Source organism: Microcaecilia unicolor, chromosome 2 (assembly GCF_901765095.1).
Source record: "Microcaecilia unicolor chromosome 2, aMicUni1.1, whole genome shotgun sequence".
Lineage (NCBI taxonomy): Eukaryota > Metazoa > Chordata > Amphibia > Gymnophiona > Siphonopidae > Microcaecilia > Microcaecilia unicolor.
Window position 1 is genome coordinate 336,706,783 of NC_044032.1, and position 21,635 is coordinate 336,728,417.

The window sequence follows — 21,635 nt, forward strand, 5'->3', positions numbered from 1 at the left end:
GAGGGACAAGGGTGGGAGGTACCTGCTAATAGTCTTTGCATTCGCAGGACGAGTATATACTGTGGTAAACATTTATGGGCCCAATGCATCTCATGGAGATTTTTTTTACAGAGTTAGATCAGGTCCTTACTAGAAACATTGAGGGGTCCTTGTTAATAGGAGGGGATTTCAATCTTACAATCAACCCAGCTCTAGATAATTCATCTTCTAACATAAACTATGCCAGGCAGGATAGGAGGAAATTTCATGACTTTCTAGCACACTGGCAGCTATTAGATTATTGGAGAAAGGATAATCCTACACAGCGCACCTGTACATATTTCTCTGCGGTGCATCAGACCTCATCCCGAATCGATATGTGGCTTGGGGACACCTCCCTTTTGGGTATAGCTGGGGATCACCAAATTCTCCCGCGCACTTGGTCCGATCACTCTCCGGTGATATGGCAACTTAAAGGGCCGGGCCCCGATAAACCGAAGCGTACTTGGCGCCTAGATGATGCCTTGCTGACCGATCCAGCTAATCTCTCCCAGGTGGAACAATATATTAAGGACTATATCCACTTTAATGATTCTGGGGAGGTGTCCCCGACCACTGTATGGGAGGGACTTAAGGCAGTCATAAGGGGCCACCTGATAGCATTGCGGTCGCGGGTGTGGAAAGCATGCTGTGCCAGAGAGAACGAGATATGCCAACAATTGGCCACAGTTGAGGCGCTCTTAAATCAGGGAAATGGCCAGAACCCTTTGAAGCTCAGGGAGCGGGCATACGAACTTTGCAATCAATTGCATGATCTCGAATTAGCAGACTTGGCGGAAAAATTGCAACGGGTAAGACAAATGCACTTTGAGTTTGGCAATAAGCCCAGCAGGCTTCTGGCCCACAAAATAGCACAGCAGGTCAGCAGAAATATGATAGGGGGTCTCCAAGATGCGGGGGGCACCGTGCACTCAGACCTTGACTTCTTAGAATCAGCTTTTATGGGATATTATAAAACCCTATATAAGCCAGAGGCTGAGTGTGGAAAGGAGGAGGTAGCAAATTATCTCGAGGGCATTGAACTCCCGACACTTCCCGAGGCTTCTGCCCATACGTTAGAAAAGGTGGAGCAGACGATTCAAGGCTTGTCCCCTAATAAAGCCCGGGACCCGATGGGTTTACTAACAAATTCTATAAAAATTTTGGAAAATTGCTAGCCCCCCTGTTGCTCAAAGTTTTTAATTCACTGGATGAGACTATGGGATTGCCACCGACTTTGGAATTTGGCGACGATCGCGGTCTTGCCCAAGCCAGGAAAAGACCCCAACTATGCAGTTCATATAGGCCCATCTCTCTGCTGGGAGTAGACTATAAAATATTCTCTAAGATCATGGCCACTAGGCTGCAGAAATATCTCCCTTTGCTTGTCCATGAGAACCAGGCTGGTTCTGTGCAGAATCGCCAGACTTTTGATAACATACGGCGAATCTTACATATACTTCAGGGGGTACAAACCACCAAAACCCCCCTGTGTATATTATCCTTAGATGCAGAGAAGGCCTTCGATCGGGTCAGCTGGCCATTTCTTTTCGCGGTCTTGGAGAAGGTTGGCATAGGGGGAAGGTTTGCAGAATGGCTGCATCTCATACATAGGAGTCCAGTAGCAGCTGTTCGGATTAATGGTACCTTGACCCGCCCTTTCCCTCTCCACAGAGGCACTAGGCAGGGATGTGCGCTATCCCCATTATTGTTTGCTCTGGTAATGGAGCCATTGGCAGCTAAAATCAGAGCAAACCCAGGAATCAGGGGCCTGAGGGGAGGGGGGATAGAAACTAAAATCCTCCTATTTGCGGATGACATTTTGCTCATCATAAAAGATCCCTTGACAGCCTTCCTGATTATCGGGGAAGAAATACAATCATATGGGAATGTCTCAGGATTCAAAATTAATTTCGATAAGTCAGAGGCACTTGATGTGAATTTATCTAGTGATCACTTAAAGCAGCTGAAAGAACAGTTCCCATATAGATGGGCCAGTAAATACATTAGATATCTAGGGGTTAACATACCACGTCGCTTAGAAGATATTTTTTGTAATAATTTCCCTAGTAAAGTGCGAGATCTTTTTCAGGACCTGGAGCGGTGGGAAGGTCTGACTATATCCTGGGTGGGCAGGATTAATGCTATAAAGATGATAGTTCTCCCGAAATTGTTATATTTATTTATGGCCCTGCCAATTTCTATACCTGACACCTTTTTTCGGGGCCTGCAGGGCACAGTAATCTCATTTATTTGGAAGAAAAGACCGCCGCGGGTAAGGCGGGAGACGATGTACCAGTTTAGAGATAGAGGGGGTATGGGGGTTCCCTCCTTTCACAAATATTACTGTGCAGCACACTTACAAATTTTGGCTATCTGGCTACAGGATGCAGGGAAAATCTAGACTTGCATAGAACAGAGTTGGCTAGAACCATATCTGCTCCGAGCAATACCTTGGTTACCAATACACACACTCAGAGCGCTAATTAAGAGGAGTCCTTCACTTATTCAGTGGCCATTTACTACTCAGTGTAGGATTAGGGAGCAGTTCTTCCCAGAGTGGACGTACTTTAAACATACATACCTTAGATTCGCCCCCCAGTTTGGACCAGGTAGACTGGACACAGCATACAGGGACTGGGAGGACATGGGCTTACGCGAGCTGGGACAGATGAGTGAGGAAGGCCAGATCCCCTCATTCCAAACACTCTGTCAGGATCACAGGCTTTCTCCGCTGCAAGCTTTTCAATACTACCAAGCATGAGATTTTATCCACCGTAGAGCAGCGGAGGAGCTTACTTTAGCAGAAACACAATTAGAACAGGGGTTGATGGGGGTGGAGGGAGGGGAGGAATTTCCAGAATATATAAAGTGCTATTGGCCCGTACTTCCCCTATAGAACATTACATACACAGATGGGAAACAGCATTAGGGAACACTTACGACCAAACCAAGTGGGCCCTGGCTTTCAGGTCCTTACTTAGAGTGTCTGTGTCCAGCACAATGGTACAAAATGGGCACAAAATTTTGTATAACTGGTACTATACCCCCAGCCGCTTGGTTAAAATGTTCAGATCGGGCTCGGCCCTGTGCTGGAGGGAATGCGGGATGGAGGGAGACATGTATCATATATGGTGGTCTTGTGTTCATGCAGTTCGGTACTGGGAGAGTATAGTGGACTTTGTGTATCAGGTGACTGCTACAAAGTATCAGATGAAAATGGACTACTGTCTCCTACATTTTCGACCGCCAGAAGTTAAAAAGCATGTTCATCAATTTGCCACGCAGGTATTTGTAGCGGGCAAGTTAGTACTGGCAGTGGCTTGGAAGAGACCTCAGCTGCCAGATCTGTTGGCTGTGCTGGAAAAACTGAACTATATCCAGTTGATGTCTAAGCTCACCGCATTGTGCAAAGGACAAATAGCTCAGCATCTGAAAATATGGGACTCATATAATACTTGGTCATTTACCACAGTGAGCTTATAGGTATTTACGATACAGATCATTAAAGGGGTGGGGAGGGGGGGCAAGGAGTACAGGGGGGAGGAAGGGTAGATGCGGGTTAATATCTGGTTAGCAATTATTGTTAATAGCTAGAACATTGGAACTGTATGCAGGGTTATTAAGTTATCTCAGCTGGACAATGGATCTGTTTTGTTGATCATGGTTTTGTATGGTTTATAAAATGAATACAAATTTTTTTTTAATGCAGCGGTCCCAGCACAGACCCCTGGGGAACCCCACTAACTACCCTTCTCCATTGAGAATACTGACCATTTAACCCTACTTTCTGTTTTCTGTCTTTTAACATCCTTATTTTTGTTTTCCATTCCTTTTCTAATAATACCTAACATTCTATTTACTTTCTTAGCCACCGCCACACACTGAGCAGAGGGTTTCAACATATCATCAACGATGACGCCTAGATCCCTTTCCTAGTTGGTGACTCCTAATGTGGAACCTTGCATTATATATAACTATAATTCAGGTTCTTCTTTCCCATATGCATCACTTTGCACTTGCTCACATAAAACGTCATCTGCCATTTAGATGCCCAGTCTCCTAAGGTCGTCTTGTAATTTTTCACAATCCTCTTGCGATTTAACAACTTTGAATAACTTTGTGTCATCAGCAAATTTAATTACCTCACTAGTCACTTCCATCTATAGATCCTTTATGTTAAAAAGCAGCGGTCCCAGCACAGACCCCTGGGGAACCCCACTAACTACCCTTCTCCATTAAGAATACTAACCATTTAACCCTACTCTCTATTTTCTATCTTTTAACCAGTTTTTAATCCACAATAGGACACTACCTCCTATCCCATGACTCTTCAATTTCCTCTGGAGTCTTTCATGAGGTACTTTGTGAAACGCCTTTTGAAAATCTAGATACACAATATTGACTGGCTCACCTTTATCCACATGTTTGTTCACCCCTTCAAAGAAATGTAATAGATTGGTGAAGCAACATTTCCCTTCACAAAATCCATGTTGGCTTTGTCTCATTAATCCATGCTTTTCAATATGCTCTGGAATTTTGTTCTTTATGGTGGAAGTGTTTTATAGGTTCCGAGTGATTTTGTAGGGTTTTTGTATTACTTCACTGTATGCCTGGTATTGTAGTTTGGATTTGGATTTAGCTCATGCCTCTTTCAGTTGTAGCTCAAAGTGATTTACATTCAGGTATAGTACAGGTAGTTTCCTATCTCTGGAGAACTTACAATCTGTTTGAACCTGAGGTTATGGAAGGTTTAAGTGATTTGTGCAATGAGTGGAAGTGAGATTTGAATTCTGGTGTTCCTGGTTCTTAGGCAGTGGGATTTGAATCCTGGTGTTCCTGGTTCTCAGACTGCTCTAAGCATTAGGTACAGCTAGTATAGATAAAACATATTCCAAACAGCAATATTCCATATTCTTAACAGCAATAAACTAAAGGCCAGCAGATCTGAAGCCTGGTAGAATGGCAACCTATCAAAAAAACCAGGAAAATAATTTTATGGTTGCCATTAAACCAGGGGCCTAGCCATGGGCGGGCCTGGACAGGCCCGGGCCCAGCCACTTTCCCTCCAGGCCCGCCACCCAACATTCCCTTGCCGGGGTTTAAATCTTTTTTACCTCCGTCGAAGCGGCCGCGTCATTGAAAGCCCTGCCCATCGAGCCTTCCCTTCGTGAGTTTGTTCCCTCAGACTCCCGCCTTCTGAAGTCATTTCCTCTTTCCGCGAGGGTGGGACTCTGAGGGAAACAACTCAGGAAGGGAAGGCTAAGATGGGCAGGGCTTTCAATGATGCGGCCGTTTCAACGGAGGTAATAAGAAAAGATTTAAACCACACAGGGTGCTGTGGCAGGAAGAAAAAGGGGGATGTTGGGGGGAGAAGAGGGCGGGCAGGTGGAGTGGAATGGAATGGGAGGGCGGGGGCAAGACGAGAATTGCTGGACATGGATGGGAGTGGGAGGGGAGGGCGAGATGCGAATCGCTGGACATGGATGGGAGTGGGAGGGGAGGGCGGGGGAGAGAGGAGAATCGCTGGACATGGATGGCTGAGGGGAGGGCGGGGGAGAGAAGAGAATCGCTGGGTATGGATGGCTGGAGGGGGGGCAGGGGAGAGAAGAGAATCGCTGGGTATGGATGGCTAGAGGGGTGGCAGGGGAGAGAAGAGAATCGCTGGGTATGGATGGCTGGAGGGGGGCAGGGGACAGAAGAGAATCGCTGGGTATGGATGGCTGGAAGGGGGCAGGGGAGAGAATTGCTGGGTATGGATGGCTGGAGGGGGGCAGGGGAGAGAGGAGAATCGCTGGGTATGGATGGCTGGAGGGGGGCGGGGGAGAGAAGAGAATCGCTGGGAATGGATGGATGGAGGGGGTTAGGGGAGAGAAGAGAATTGCTGGGTATGGAGGGGGTTAGGGTAGAGAAGAGAATTGCTGGATATGGATGGATGGAGGGGAGGGGAGAGTTGCTGGACATGGGTGGATGGAGGGGAGGAGAGAGAGGAAGATTGCTGGACATGGATGGAGGAGAGGGAAGGGAGAGAGAAGAAATGCTGGACATGGATGGAGGGGAGGGAAGAGTGAGGAAGGAGATGAGATGAGGGAAAAGGAAGAGAGGAGAAAAACTGCACATGGATGAAGAAAATAGGCAGAAGCTGGATCCACTGGACAGTCAAGTCTGCGGAGGACCCAGCTTTTACTTTCGGATGTAGGGCAAGAAATGAAGAACAAAGGCGGAAAGTAAAGAAATAAATGGAAAGGAAGCCCTGGAAACGGAGTTAAGAGGACAGATAGCAGCAGAATCAGATACTGGGCCAGCAGGATAAGAAAAACAGTCACCAGACAACAAAGGTAGAAAAAATCATTTTATTTTCATTATAGTGTTTGGAATATGTCCACTTTGAGAATCAGGTGCTCAATATTAAAAGCTTATATTTATTTACTTATTTATGGCATTTTATCATAAGTACATAAGTACTGCCACGCTGGGAAAAGACCAAAGGTCCATCAAGCCCAGCACTTTGTCTCCGACAGCGGCCAATCCAGGCCGCAAGAACCTGGCAAAAACCCAAAATTTAATAATGATCACTGGACTTTTCCATCAGGAATCTGTCCAGACCCCCTTTAAACTCAGCAAGGCCAGCTGCCGTCACTACCTTCTCCGGCAATGAGTTCCAGAGTCTAACCACACGCTGAGTAAAGAAAAACTTTTCCAATTTGTTTTAAACCTACCACATTCTAATTTCATCTTGTGTCCCCTAGTTCTATTATTGTTAGAAAGCGTAAACAAATGCTTCACATCTGTCCGCTCTACCCCACTCGTTATTTTGTAGACCTCTATCATATCACCCCTCAGCCGCCTTTTCTCCAGGCTAAAGAGTCCTAGCCGTCTTAACCTCTCCTCATAAGGTAGTCGTCCCATCCCTTTTATCATTTTCGTCGCCCTTCTCTGCACCTTCTCCAATTCCTTTATATCTTTTTTGAGATGAGGCGACCAGAACTGAACACAATACTCCAGGTGCGGTCGCACCATGGAGCGATATAATGGCATTATAACATCCTCATGCTTGTTATCCATCCCTTTTCTAATAATACTCAACATTCTGTTCGCCTTCTTAGCCGCCGCAGCACATTGAGCGGAAGATTTCAACGTTCTATCCACGATGACTCCCAGATCCCTTTCTCGGTCCGTAACTCCTAAAGCGGAACCTTGCATGACATAGCCGTAATTCGGGTTCCTCCTTCCCACGTGCATCACACTTTGCACTTGTCAACGTTGAACTTCGTCTGCCATTTGGACGCCCAATCCCCCAGTCTCACGAGGTCCTCTTGTAATCTTTCACACTCCTCCCGCGACGAGACGACCCTGGATAACTTTGTGTCATCTGCAAATTTAATTACCTCACTAGTTACTCCCATCTCAAGGTCATTTATAAATATTTTAAAAAGCAGCGGTCCCAGCACAGACCCCTGATGGACCCCACTAACTACCCTTCTCCATTGAGAATACTGACCATTCAACCCTACTCTCTGCTTCCTGTCTTTTAACCAGCTCTTAATCCATAATAATACACTGCCTCCGATCCCATGACTCTCCAGTTTCCCACATTAAACATGAATTAGATTAGAACCTGGGATCATTTAATCTTTTTATTCCTGGAGAGAGTAATGCATTGCCCCCCCCCACCAGGCTCTCTCCCCGGCTATAGCCAGCTCTGCAATTTTGAGGGGAGGAGCAGGGGGGGGGGCGCAGAGGTGGACTGGGGAGAGAGCCTGTTGTTAAACATTTACCAGCACACCACTGTCTAGTGCCCACCCATCCAACCTGTTGGCCCACCCAAAAATTGCCTTATGGCCATTACATTAAACCACAAGATTTCTGTTACAGTGTTGCTGAACATATTTGTTCACATAGTCAACAGGAAGTTACTGAAAATATTGGTCTGTTTAATGTGTTGTATTAATTTAGTGCATTATTTTGATTTTTTTTGTCATGTAAGTCCTGGAGTGTATTCAGTGTGCATATAACCATCAGTAGCAGAGGTACTTACTGAGTACCGAGTAAGTACTGCTTACCGAGTCGGATGAGTAGGGCAACCACGGCTACCTGATCGAGTGAGCTATCGTGGACTTCGGCTCCTTCTGCGGGAGGTGCACGATCGCCCTGCTGGGTCTCCTTGCCCACGGACGCCATTAATGTCGGGCTGATCGGGACTAACTGGTGGTGGGACGACCAGCCGCTCAGTCTCGGACTGATTGCGAGGAATGTGGCATCTACCTACCATAACTGCCCATCCTGTTAGTCTACTGCCCTGCTGTTCACCATTGTTGAGGAGTGAATCGCCCCTACCCGGACGAACCTTCGATGGGAGTTTGCTGTTGCAGCGAGGAGTGTAACATCTGCCTACCCAAACTACCTATCCTGTTAACACTTGTAATTTGCTGACCTGCATTGAACAACCATTGAACAACGTGTTATCTGGAGAAAATTGAGTTGTGTCCACATTATAATCCAAATCAGATCTTATAGACATAAACACCTGAAATAGCAGGTCATTAATTTAATATATGGAAAGGTATTCATCCCAGAGTATTAATAGAACTAAAAAATGAACTTGCGGAGCTACTGTTAGAAATATGCAATCTGTCCCTAAAATCGAGTGTAGTACCGGAAGACTGGAGGGTAGCCAATGTTACTCCGATTTTTAAGAAGGGTTCCAGAGGAGATCCGGGAAATTATAGACCGGTGAGTCTGACGTCGGTGCCGGGCAAGATGGTGGAGGCTATTATTAAGAATAAAATTGCAGAGCATATACAAAAACATGGACTGATGAGACAAAGTCAGCACGGATTTAGTGAAGGGAAGTCTTGCCTCACCAATCTAATGCATTTTTTTGAGGGGGTAAGCAAACATGTGGACAATGGGGAGCCGGTTGATATTGTATATCTGGATTTTCAGAAGGCGTTTGACAAAGTGCCGCACGAAAGACTCCTGAAGAAATTGCAGAGCCATGGAATCGGAGGTAGGGTATTATTATGGATTAAGAACTGGTTGAAAGATAGGAAGCAGAGAGTAGGATTGCGTGGCCAGTATTCTCAGTGGAGGAGGGTAGTTAGTGGGGTCCCGCAGGGGTCTGTGCTGGGTCCGTTGCTTTTTAATGTATTTATAAATGACCTAGAGATGGGAATAACTAGTGAGGTAATTAAATTCGCCGATGACACAAAATTATTCAGGGTCGTCAAGTCGCAGGAGGAATGTGAACGATTACAGGAGGACCTTGCGAGACTGGGAGAATGGGCGTGCAAGTGGCAGATGAAGTTCAATGTTGACAAGTGCAAAGTGATGCATGTGGGTAAGAGGAACCCGAATTATAGCTACGTCTTGCAAGGTTCCGCGTTAGGAGTTACGGATCAAGAAAGGGATCTGGGTGTCGTCGTCGATGATACGCTGAAACCTTCTGCTCAGTGTGCTGCTGCGGCTAGGAAAGCGAATAGAATGTTGGGTGTTATTAGGAAGGGTATGGAGTCCAGGTGTGCGGATGTTATAATGCCGTTGTATCGCTCCATGGTGCGACCGCACCTGGAGTATTGTGTTCAGTACTGGTCTCCGTATCTCAAAAAAGATATAGTAGAATTGGAAAAGGTACAGCGAAGGGCGACGAAAATGATAGTGGGGATGGGACGACTTTCCTATGAAGAGAGGCTGAGAAGGCTAGGGCTTTTCAGCTTGGAGAAGAGACGGCTGAGGGGAGATATAATAGAAGTGTATAAAATAATGAGTGGAATGGATCGGGTGGATGTGAAGCGACTGTTCACGCTATCCAAAAATACTAGGACTAGAGGGCATGAGTTGAAGCTACAGTGTGGTAAATTTAAAACGAATCGGAGAAAATTTTTCTTCACCCAACGTGTAATTAGACTCTGGAATTCGTTGCCGGAGAACGTGGTACGGGCGGTTAGCTTGACGGAGTTTAAAAAGGGGTTAGATAGATTCCTAAAGGACAAGTCCATAGACCGCTATTAAATGGACTTGGAAAAATTCCGCATTTTTAGGTATAACTTGTCTGGAATGTTTTTACGTTTGGGGAGCGTGCCAGGTGCCCTTGACCTGGATTGGCCACTGTCGGTGACAGGATGCTGGGCTAGATGGACCTTTGGTCTTTCCCAGTATGGCACTACTTATGTACTTATGTATTTAATGGCCTCTTGACTGACCTTCCTACACATAAGTCCATTACTGCATCCAGTGAATTCTTGATTATACACCATCATAACTGGTAAAAGACTATAAACAAAGCAGTATTCTCTTGACTGACCTTCCTACATATAAGTCCATTACTGAATCCAGTGAAATCCTTGATTCTCCATCATCATAATGAGCCGAAAAAGCAGAATCCAAGTTCTGCTCCAGCCTGCGTCCTCTCCCTCAGCCTGCATCATCTGCAACCTCTACTCCTGCCTGCATCATTTTGCCCCAGCCTGCATCGTCTGCTCCAGCCTACATCATCTGTTCCTGCCTGCATCCTCCGCCCCAGCCTACATCATCTGTTCCTGCCTGCACCCTCTGCCCCAGTCTGCTCCAGCCTAAACTCCAGTCCTGCAACCTCGACTCCTTTGTTCCAGTCTTCAGCCTCAGCTCCAGCTGCCTCACATTTGTTTGTGACTGTTAGCTAACGCCTAGGACTGCCTGAGTCTATACATATGGCTCCATTTCACATTCTCCTCCTAGTACTGTCCCTTCCCAATCTACTCCTCCACCCGAAACCACTATGCACTACAGTTATACATTGCCCTTTCGTTCACTATATTAACTCACCATCTCTCTTGTACTCTTCCTCCCACCTTGCTCTCTGCCTTCAACACTTCATCCCTTCCATCTTACCTTCCCCTTTCTATCTGAACTCATCTCGCCTTCATCATCGCCACTCTTCTCCTACTCTCCTCCGTACTCTCTTACTCCTTCTTCTTCTCTCTGCTGGAGACATCAATCCCAATCCCCCCCCCACCAACCCTCATCCTATTTGTGCAGGTCGCATCGTGACCTCTCCAATCTCATCTCTATTCCTCTCCTCCCCCCCCCCCCTCTTCTCTGCCCTTCTCATGCGCCCTTTGGAATGCCCGCTCCATCTGCAACAAACTTTCCTATATCCATGACCTTTTTATCACTCGTAGCCTCCATCTGCTCGCGATAACTAAAACTTGGCTCTGCCCTGATTACTCTGCTTCAGTCGCAGCCCTCTGCCATGGTGGTTATCTCTTCTCCCACACTCCTCGCCCTATTGGCCGCGGTGGTGGTGGTGTTGGTCTATTACTTTCACCCTCTTCCAAATTTCAATCTCTTTTACCACCTCAGTTTCTCTGTTTTTCTTCCTTTGAAGTCCACTCCGTCCGCCTATTCACTCCTTTGCCTCTTCGAATAGCAGTTATTTATCGTCCCCCTGATAAATCCCTTTCATCCTTTCTCAGCGACTTTGATGCTTGGCTTTCCTTCTTTCATGATCCTTCCTCCCCCTCCCTCATCCTTGGTGACTTTAACATTCATGCTAATGATCCCTCCAACTCTTACATCTCCCAGTTCCTCACCTTAACATCCTCCTTCAATCTTCAACTATGCCCCACTTCCCCTACCCACCAAAATGGTCACTGTCTTGATCTTATCTTCTCCTACAACTGCTCTCCCTCCAATTCCCGTACCTCAGATCTTCCCCTCTCTGACCATCATCTAATAACCTTCACACTTAAACTTCCTCCTGCCCAATCCTAACCAATTTATCTAGGAATCTCCAGGCCATTGACCCTACGACCCTATCCTCCAATGTCTCGAACCTCTTCTCTACCACTGCACCATCCAAATCTGTCAATGATGCCGTCTCTTCCTACAATACTATTCTATCCTCTGCCTTAGACACTCTTGCTCCTCTCATGCCCCGTCCTTTAAGACGTACCAAACCCTAGCCCTGGCTGATCCCTAAAATCCACTACCTACGTTCCTGTACCCATTCCGCCGAACGCCTCTGGCTGAAATCTCGTGCCCTTGCTGACTTCACACACTTCAAATTCATGTTGACCTCCTTCCAATCTGCTCTCTTGCTTGCCAAACAGGACTACTACATCCAGCTGACTAATTCTCTCAGCTCAAACCCTCGACTTCTCTTCCCCACGCTAAACTCTCTCCTCAAGATGCCTCCACCCCCAACTCCCTCCTCACCGTCTCCCCAGACCCTAGCTGAGTTCTTCCACGACAAGGTTCAGAAGATAAACCTCGAATTCTCTACCAAACCACCCCAACTCTCCCTCCCCTTGTCCGTTCCCCTATTTCCTCAACCCCTCCGTCCTTTTCCTCCTTTCCTTAAGTCACTGATGAAGAAACATCACATCTTCTCTCCTCCTCAAAACGAACTACCTGTTCCTCTGATCCCATTCCTACCCACCTTCTTAACACCATCTCTCCTATTCTCACCCCTTTTATTTGTCATATCCTCAATCTCTCTCTTTCCACTGCGACCGTTCCTGATGCCTTCAAACATGTTGTAGTCACACTGCTCCTGAAGAAGCCTTCACTTGGCCCTACCTGAGCTTCCAACCATCGACCCATCTCCCTCCTCCCCTTCCTTTCCAAGTTACTTGAACGCGCGCCGTTCACCACAGCTGTCTTGACTTTCTCTCATCTCAACCTGTTCTTGACCCACTCCAATCTGGCTTTCGCCCTCTTCATTCAACTGAAACTGCACTTACAAAAGTTTCCAATGACCTGTTCCTGGCCAAATCCAAAGGTCTCTATTCTATCCTCATTCTTCTTGATCTATCCGCCGCTTTTGACACTGTTGATCACAGTCTACTCCTTGAAACGCTGTCTTCATTTGGATTCCAGGGCTCTGTTCTTTCATGGTTAACCTCTTACCTCTCGCTTCGCACCTTTAGCATACACTCTGGTGGATCCTCTTCCACTTCTATCCCACAACCAATCGGTGTCCCCCAGGGTTCTGATCTCGATCTACATTTCTTCCCTTGGCTCTCTGATATCATCCCATGGCTTTCAATACCATCTCTACACTGATGACTCCCAGATCTACCTCTCTACCCCCATAATCTCAACCAGCATCCAGACCAATGTTTCAGCCTGCCTATCTGATATCGCTGCCTAGATGTCTCAACGTCATCTGAAACTTAACATGGCCAAAACCGAGCTTCTCATTTTTCCCCCTAAACCTACCTCTCCTCTCCCCCCTTTTTCTATTTTTGTTGATGGCACTCTCATTCTCCCTGTCTCATGAGCTCGTAACCTTGGGGGTCATCTTGACTCCTCTCTCTCCTTCTCTACTCACATTCAGCAGATTGCCAAAACCTGTTATTTCTTTCTCTATAACATCAGCAAAATCCATCATCCCTTCATCTCTGAGCACTCTACCAGAACCCTTATCCACACTCTTATCACCTCTCGTCTTGATTATTGTAACCTGCTTCTCATCGGCCTCCCTCTTAGCCATCTCTCTCCTCTTCAATCAGTCCAAAACTCTGCTGCGCAACTCATTTTCTGCCAGAGTCGCTATGCTCACATTAGCCCTCTCCTTAAGTCACTTCACTGGCTCCCTATCCGTTTCCGCATTCAATTCAAACTTCTAGTTAACCTATAAGTGCATTCACTCTGCCGCTTCCCAGTACCTCTCCACTCTTGTCTCTCCCTACGCCTCCCCTCGAGTACTCCGTTCTGTAGATAAATCTCTCTTATCTGTCCCCGTCTCCTCTACTGCTAATTCCAGACTTTGTTCCTTTTATCTTGCTGCACCTCACGCCTGGAATGGACTTCCTGAGCATGTACGTCTAGCCATGGGCGTAGACTGGGGAGGGGGCGAGGGGGGCATTGCCCCCCCCAAACGACGACAACTGGAACGGCGACTTTTTTACCTGAAGTCGCAGCGACGAATGGGCAGGCAGCACTGCGGTAGTAAGTAAAAGCAACAAGGAGGCAGGTTCGACTCCGCCCTTCACTTCCCTGCCCTCTCAGCGTCCCGCCCGCCCAAAAGGAAATGACATCAGAGGAAGGCGGGACGCAGAGGGCAGGGAAGTGAAGGGCGGAATCGAACCTGCCTCCTTGTTGCTTTTACTACTGCAGCGCTGCCTGCCTGTTCGTCGCTGCAACTTCGGGAGTGGAATGGAAGTGAGCCAGCCTATCTCGTCCACTGTAAGTAAGGAAGATATCACTGTTTCCACTCCCCCGCGCAGCTGTCGCCGTTCACTTAATACAGCAAGCAAACCTGTGAGCTGTTTCATCCACGTTGTCGTTTTACAGTTGCTGTGAAGGGGGAGGGGGGAGAAGCTGGATAGAATGGGGGAGGGGATGGACAGAAACAGGATGGGCAGGGGAGAGAGGAGAATTGTTGGACAACAAGGATTGATGGAGGGGAAAGGGGAGAGAGGAAATTTGCTGGAGATGGATGGAGGAGAAGGCAGGGGAGAATGGAGAGTTGCTGGATGGACCGGAGGGCAGGGGAAGGAGAATTGCTGGACATGGATAGATGGAGGGAAAAGGGGAGAGGAGAGAGGAAATTTGCTGGAGATGGATGGATGGAGGAGAGGGCAGGGGAGAATGGAGAGTTGCTGGACGGAGCGGAGGGCAGGGGAAGGAGGAGAATTGCTGGACATGGATGGATGGAGGGAAAAGGGGAGAGAGGAAATTTGCTGGAGATGGATGGAGGAGAGGGCAGGGGAGAATGGAGAGTTGCTGGACAGAGCGGAGGGCAGGGGAAGGAGGAGAATTGCTGGACATGGACAGATGGAGGGAAAAGGGGAGAGAGGAAATTTGCTGGAGATGGAGGAGAGGGCAGGGGAGAATGGAGAGTTGCTGGACGGAGCGGAGGGCAGGGGAAGGAGGAGAATTGCTGGACATGGACGGAGGGAAAAGGGGAGAGAGGAAATTTGCTGGAGATGATGGATGGAGGAGAGGGCAGGGGAGAATGGAGAGTTGCTGGAGGAGAAATGTTGGATATGGATGGAGAGGAAACTGATGCATTTAAGGGCTGGATCGGAACACTTTGAGGGCAGATACTGAAACTGGAGGAAGGATAGGGACAGGGCTACAGATGGTAGACTGGACGCATAAGGACACAGGAGGATGGTGGACATGGTGAGTGAAAAAATATCAAAAGGAAAGAAGACACTGGGACCAAAGCGAATAGAAAAATGAAATGATCAGGCAACAAAGGTAGAAAAAAGTATTTTATTCAGAATTTATTAATTGGAATATGTCAGCTTTTGGAAATGTGCATCTGTGGTATGGGAAAGGGGGTGGGGAAATACTACTGGAGAGGGAGAGGAAGTGCTGGGTAAGGAGGAAAGAAGGAAGGAGAAGGGAGAAAGAGCTGGCTTTTTTGGGAATAACCATAATGTATATGTATGAGATATCTCATACATATTCATTATGGTTATTCCCAAAAAAAGCCAGCTCTTGCTCCCTTCCTTCCTCCATATTAGCAAATTTGCATATATGCAAATGATATGCTAATATGCCCCACCCCCCCCAAATGAAACAGTCAAACTACGCCTATGCACTTAAAGCCCACCTCTTTACCACTGCTTTTTACTTCTAACCACTACTCACGTGCCCTGTCCTTTTATCCTCACCTCTTTATGCCCTTACCCTGTCTGTTTACCTGTGTTTTCTATACCTGTAGCGCTATAGAAATAAATAGTAGTAGTAGTAGAGACAGCAGATACAGCTGCACCAGAGCCACATAGTAGAGGATTCTCCTTCCTTGCAGGCTTCGAAAGTGTCTCACTGTCCTTTTACTACTGACACAGGTGTTGCCCAGGCCTGCACTCCAAGTATTTTAACTTGCTTCGTTCTATTCCACTCGTCCCATACCCGACCCTAGCCCCGCCCACTTTAGCCTCTCCAAACTTGAGCACAGGGAAAGATGTGTGTGTGTATATAATTTGCAGTCACCGAGCGTAATTATCAAACATATAAACGGCAAGTGACAAACGTGCAGTAGAGCCGACTCGGAACGCTGAGACTATCAGTGTAGAAGTCCAAGCCCCGCCTCCATCAGCAGTACAGCCCAATAGGGAGGAGGGCTTGGATATGTGGAAATCGGAGGGGGAGGGAAGGAAACAGACGCTGGGGGGAAGGGAGGGCATGGGAGCGAGCGGGGGAAGCGCCATAGGAAAACAAAAGAACTAGCCCGTTGTTATGGGCTTCTTAACGGCTAGTAGTAACTAGAAAACCAGTTACACACAGAACCTGGGACATAAATGTCTCCCTGGTTTTGTGTGACCTCTGATCTCTCTTCTTCCCCAGAGGAGGGTCCAAAAGTGCCATTCTCTTTCCCAGGTCTGCTTGGGGTCTTGACTGTGCAGTGTCCCAAGTTTGAAAGCTGCAGCACTGTTTTCCAACAAGATGACATGACGTTGGGGACAATCTCCTACCTGAGCAGAAGCTCCTGCGGCCATTTTCCTCTCTGCTTTTGTAGTTTACAGGATTAGCAATGAATTTAGGGCTGCAGGAGAGAAGCTGAATATTTGACTCTGGTTTAAACCTGTACATTAACGGAAGAAAGAAATGCACATACTAGTGAAAATATCACAAAGAAGAGGGGGTGGAAGTTTTTGACTGAGAGCAAGGAGGTTTGATTGAGGTTCTCTCAATCTTCCAACCTCCTTGGCTGAGAGAGTCCGTTCTAGACCGGTCTCGGCTTTATCCGTTTTAGTATTGAATTGATCGGTCAGAAATAATGGTCTCTCTGGGACTGTCTGGAAGAGCAGTAAAAGGCTCCGCCCCTAACTTTGATGGGAGCGGGAGGGGAGAGATTTTTAATTCCTTCTTTGGAAACTGATTGGTCAAAATGTTCCTGGGGGTGGGAAGAGAGGAGGTGTTTGAGCTTTAGTCCAGAGGCGCATGAAGAATGGATGAAAGTAAGGGCGGAAGAAGGAGGGAGCTAGGGCTGGGGCCAATCACATATCTTTGGTGTGAAGCTCCGCCTTTCACTTTCTGATGATGTCATCAGTCTGTGCCCTTGAAGAAGCAAAGGCTAAGGCTTTCTTCATTTTATTTGCAGATTAATGAAAGATATCAAGCCCCTATATCTCAGTTTTTGTCCTTCTTCCAGCAGTGCAAGAAGACAAACCTTAAGCTCTACCCGCGCAGCCAGAGAAAGAGCCCCCCCCCCCCCAATTAATTTCTAATCTTGAAAACGGTAAAAGGAGAGAGGAATATGCTTGCGGGAGCGTCTGCTCAGGTAGGAAATTGCTCTCAAATCCCTGCCCTTTTGTCGCAAATATTGCTGCAGCATTCTAATCTGGGACACTGCACAGTCAAGACCCCAAGCAGACCGGGGCTTAGGGAGTACCATTTTGGGACCCTCCTGAGGGAAAGGAGGGGACTGTGTAAAACCCAGATCTATCCGGGAAGATCCCGAGGATCCCGCTGTATCCGGTTTTTACACCGTGCCGGAAAGGAATGAGATCAGGGGTACAACAAAGGGAAATTTTGTGTGTAACTGGTTTTGCGCTGGGATTGTGAATTACTGACTGCTAATTATTATATACATACAGAAAGCTTTCACTAGGCTTTTCTGAGCCCTAGCGTTGAGAGAGGTCTCCTAAAATATAACCTTACTGGACTGTGTGTTATGAGGCTGGGAATTATATACACCCAAAAATATCTCCACGACTCACTTGAGCTCCAGCACTGGTAGGCCGCCTAAGCTATAACTCTATTCTGGGACTGTGTGGTATGTGATTGTGAATTATATACACCCTGGAAATATTCTTCTGCCCCAATAAGCACCAGATTGGGGAGGCCCTCTTTATAGATGTGATATAGAAGATGATGAGTGTATTTCTGGTTTGTGTTTCAGATGCAGGTGACGTTTGAGGATATTGTTATCTCTTTCTCCCAGGAGGAGTGGGGGTATTTAGATGAAAGACAGAAGGTGCTTTATACAGAGGTGATGAAGGAGAATTATCAGACCCTAATCTCACTGGGTAAGGGATAAATTTACATGTTTATTAGGGCATCATTATAAAGACAGTTCTGAGTATGATTGTCTCATAGGATTTGATGAGAAAATTAGTGAGTGCTGCTGTGATCACTTGCTGTCATCTCAGTAGTGCACATGTTGGGGTTAGTGGGCAGAGGTGAGAATGGGGTTTAGCTGATTAGGAGATAATGTGCATCAGGGGATTAGGGACTGAGGGGGGATGCACAGAAGTCCCCATAAAGCACAGCTTGCTATTTCCACCTCAGTAAAAAATTACCGAGGTGGAAATAGTGAACAGTGCACAAAACAAAATCACATGCAAATGAGCTGCATGGACTTGTACCATGTAGCTCGGGCCAGGGCATGTGCAAAGCAACCAATAAGAAAGCGTGGCTGCTATGCGCATTGCCAGAACAATGTTTCTTTGACCAGTCTAGCTGTAGAAGGAATGCGGGGAGCAGGAGGTGGGTTGAGAGGCGCAAGAGCCGAAACAGCAGCAGTAGTGGGGGGGGGGGGGGGGGGGAGGGAGCTGTCTTCCTCAACCGCCAGAACTGACAGCAGTTTCACTCACTGGAGACTTGAGTATTACCTCATCAGCAGGAGGTTAATTGGCAGTGCATACTCCATAATCCAGTAGCTGTGGCAGTTTCTCCTCATCTGTAGCCCAGAATCTTCCACCCCCTCCCTCTTGGGTGACAAATCTTTCCTTCTTCAAGTACCAACTGAAAAAGCAGCGACAGCCAAGCCCCTTCCCTCGCTGCCCCAGCTCCAGCTGCTGATCCGGGCTCCAGCCACAGCCTTTCCCCGGTATCTGATCCTTTTTCTCTGTGGGACAGCGTACATCTGGAGGCAGCTTGCAACTCCAGAGGGAACTACTGGCTGTTCAATAGCTCCCATAAAATTTCCCCTGCTAAAGGTAGGAGGGCCTTTCTGTACATCGCCCATAAATGGCTGTGCATCTCTCAGAATGTACATTAGCATACTGATCAGCTTGTTTGCATTCATTTGCATGTGATTCCTGTTGGTTGCCACCAGGATCAGAAAAGAGCCTGCAGAACCTCTTTATGCATCACCTGTTCAATATTGTGCTCTCTAAACTGGCTGGAGCTGTTGAAAAAGGCATAGTTCTGGCCCGATAAGTTTAGTGCATCGGCGCCTGAGGGTCCAATTCAGAATGCCACGCGGTAGAGCTGTGCACTGTTGGCTGAGTTCAGCTTGTACAGCGAGATTAATGAGAATATATTCCATGGCAATGCTATAAATAGATAAGATGTAAATTTAAAGCATGCAGAGCTTGTTGCTAATCAGGGGAAGCTTGCCTGTCACGTGTACAAAGGTTCTATGTTAAGAAATTAAAAGTGCTAACAACACTTCTGTGCAGTTTATTCTCTACATAAATACCAGATTCAAAAATTTCTTGCACATAAAATTTTTGTGAGGTTGATATTTATATGCAGAACAGTATGCATAGATGTGTGCTGGTACACGTGTACAGAATCTTTTAAAGTTGCAGGCATTTGTTATGTGAAGAAAGAATAAAAAAGAAAAAAACTGGCAGTAAATCCCAAAACCTGGCAGTGAATATGCTGCCTCGGACCTGGCGATGAATATCACGCATTAAAATCTTCTGTTTACTTCTGTGCATTGCAACGGAATAGCTAATGACCTGATTACTGTACATTTTAACACACCATGTGAGTTATCTCATGTGCTGAACCCCTTTTCTGCATTCTGTGCGTACATCTAGTGCTGACCATGCTCTTTTGCTTGTGGTAGTCTTCTCCATCAGCCCCTGAATGAATAATGGATGGGCTTGAGTACAGAGCCGAAATTAGCCTTTTCTGTGCCTCAGACGGATATTCAGAATTACACTATCCTACCTTGACTTTCCACTGGTCGACCCAACATAGCACTCTTTTTATTGGAGCCAGAGGTAGAACTCTGTCTCTAGTGGTAATGGTAAAGCAGTGGTTCCCAAACCTGGTGCTGTAGGCACCCCAGCCAGTCAGGTTTTCAGGATATCAATATTGAATATTCATGAGAGAGATTTACATGCAGGATATCGTTGTGGATATCCTGAAAACATGACTGGTTGGGGTGCCTCCAGGACCAGGTTTGGGAACCACTGGCTTACAGCATAACACCCTCATTCTCTTCTCTTCTCCTGATGACCCCTCTTTCTCTCACCCTCCACGCCTTCCCCTGCATCTTCCTTTTACTCCCACACTTCACTGCTCACCCTATATCTCCCTCTGTCCTCTGCTAATTCTTCCTGCCCTGTATTCCCTCTTTCTTCCCCTTCATTCCTTCTCCAGCAGCATTGCTCCTCTCTCTACCATCCATCCCTTTCCCAATAGCAACAGAAGTCCCCTCCACTCTCCCTCTTATTCTCTCTTCCCTTCCTCCCTCCTTTGCTCCCAGGCCACAGTGCTGAATAGCTCTGTGCACTACTAGGCAGCCACACACCACCACCACCTCCTTCAAGACCATGTGGACTAATGTAATTGCATCTTTACCATCTTCTGGCCAGTGTGGCATGAAGTACCTTCTTCCTACTAGCCAGTTAAAGGCCTTGCAGTATAGGCAAGGCTAGTACAAGGATAATAGCCATTCTATATTGGGTTTCTAGACTTCTTCAGGTCACCTGCCAGTCACGTTTTCAGAAAATCCACAATGAATCTGCATGTGATAGAGCTGCATGTGCTGCCTGTAACATATGCAAATTTATCTCATGCATAGTCAGTGTAGATATCTGAAATTTACTGGCAAAAAGTCCTCCCAGGACAGATTTGGTAGTCAAATTGTAGGCCTTACCTGCAAGATTTTGATAATTAATCTCAATTGTGACCCCCTCCACTCTTTTCAGAACAAACCTTTAAAAGCACAGAATTGGACATTATGGCACATATTTTAGAAGCATCTCCATGTGCAAATGGCATCAGTTACACATCTGAATAGGCCCCAGATATCTATCTATGTGGGGGAAGGGGGCATGGGTAGGGTGGGGAGAAGGAGTGTCCTGGGTGGGCCTATAGCATTGACTTCCATATATGGGCAAAATGCTCTGCAGCAAAATTCCCATATATGAATGTCTGACCCCCCCCCCCCCCCCCCCCCCAGCAATAATCCCACAATATTACTGTAGAGTTCTTATCGGCTGTTTTGAGAGCCAAGATTGTCGCAGTGGGATTGAGTGGGTGTCTAGTGGGCAACACTCTCTCCCCACTAGACTCCAGGGACCCTCCCCTTCCCCAGTAAACGTAGGGAGTGTGTTTGGGGTGAGAGTCTAAGGGGGCACCTTTGGCGCTTCTATTGTTGGGGGGGGGGGGTTGGCCCCAGGAGGGAAGATAACATAGTAGATAGTTGCCCACCATGTGAGGAGACTTTGTCACGCCCAGTAACAACAAGATGTGAGCCCCTGTGCCAAACAGCATTCGGCGGCCGAACAATCCTGGTCTTACCTGAGACAGAAGGGCAGGGAACTTCGGTGGAGGTCCGTTCCGAACTCAGGATAGGAACCAGGCTCATCAACGGTCAGATCCAGGCCAGATCACAGGGACAGGCAGCGAGCAGAACTCTGTCCATGTCCAGGCAGCAGATCCAGGCAAAGGTTCAAAGACAAGCGGCAAGCAGAACTCAGTCCAGGTCCAAG

At 47.1% G+C, this 21,635-nt stretch overlaps 1 protein-coding gene across 1 annotated transcript in view; it reads left to right on the plus strand.

The window, feature by feature from the left end:
• The first annotated feature begins 17,065 nt into the window (after window positions 1–17,065).
• Window positions 17,066–21,635, plus strand: part of LOC115462443 (gastrula zinc finger protein XlCGF28.1-like) — a 55,134-nt gene continuing 50,564 nt past the window's right edge. Inside the window, exons 1-2 of the mRNA XM_030192446.1 lie at window positions 17,066–17,239; window positions 17,861–17,987. Of these exons, the coding sequence (XP_030048306.1) occupies window positions 17,216–17,239; window positions 17,861–17,987 (151 nt within the window). The 5' untranslated portion in view covers window positions 17,066–17,215. The remainder of the gene's footprint in view (window positions 17,240–17,860; window positions 17,988–21,635) is intronic.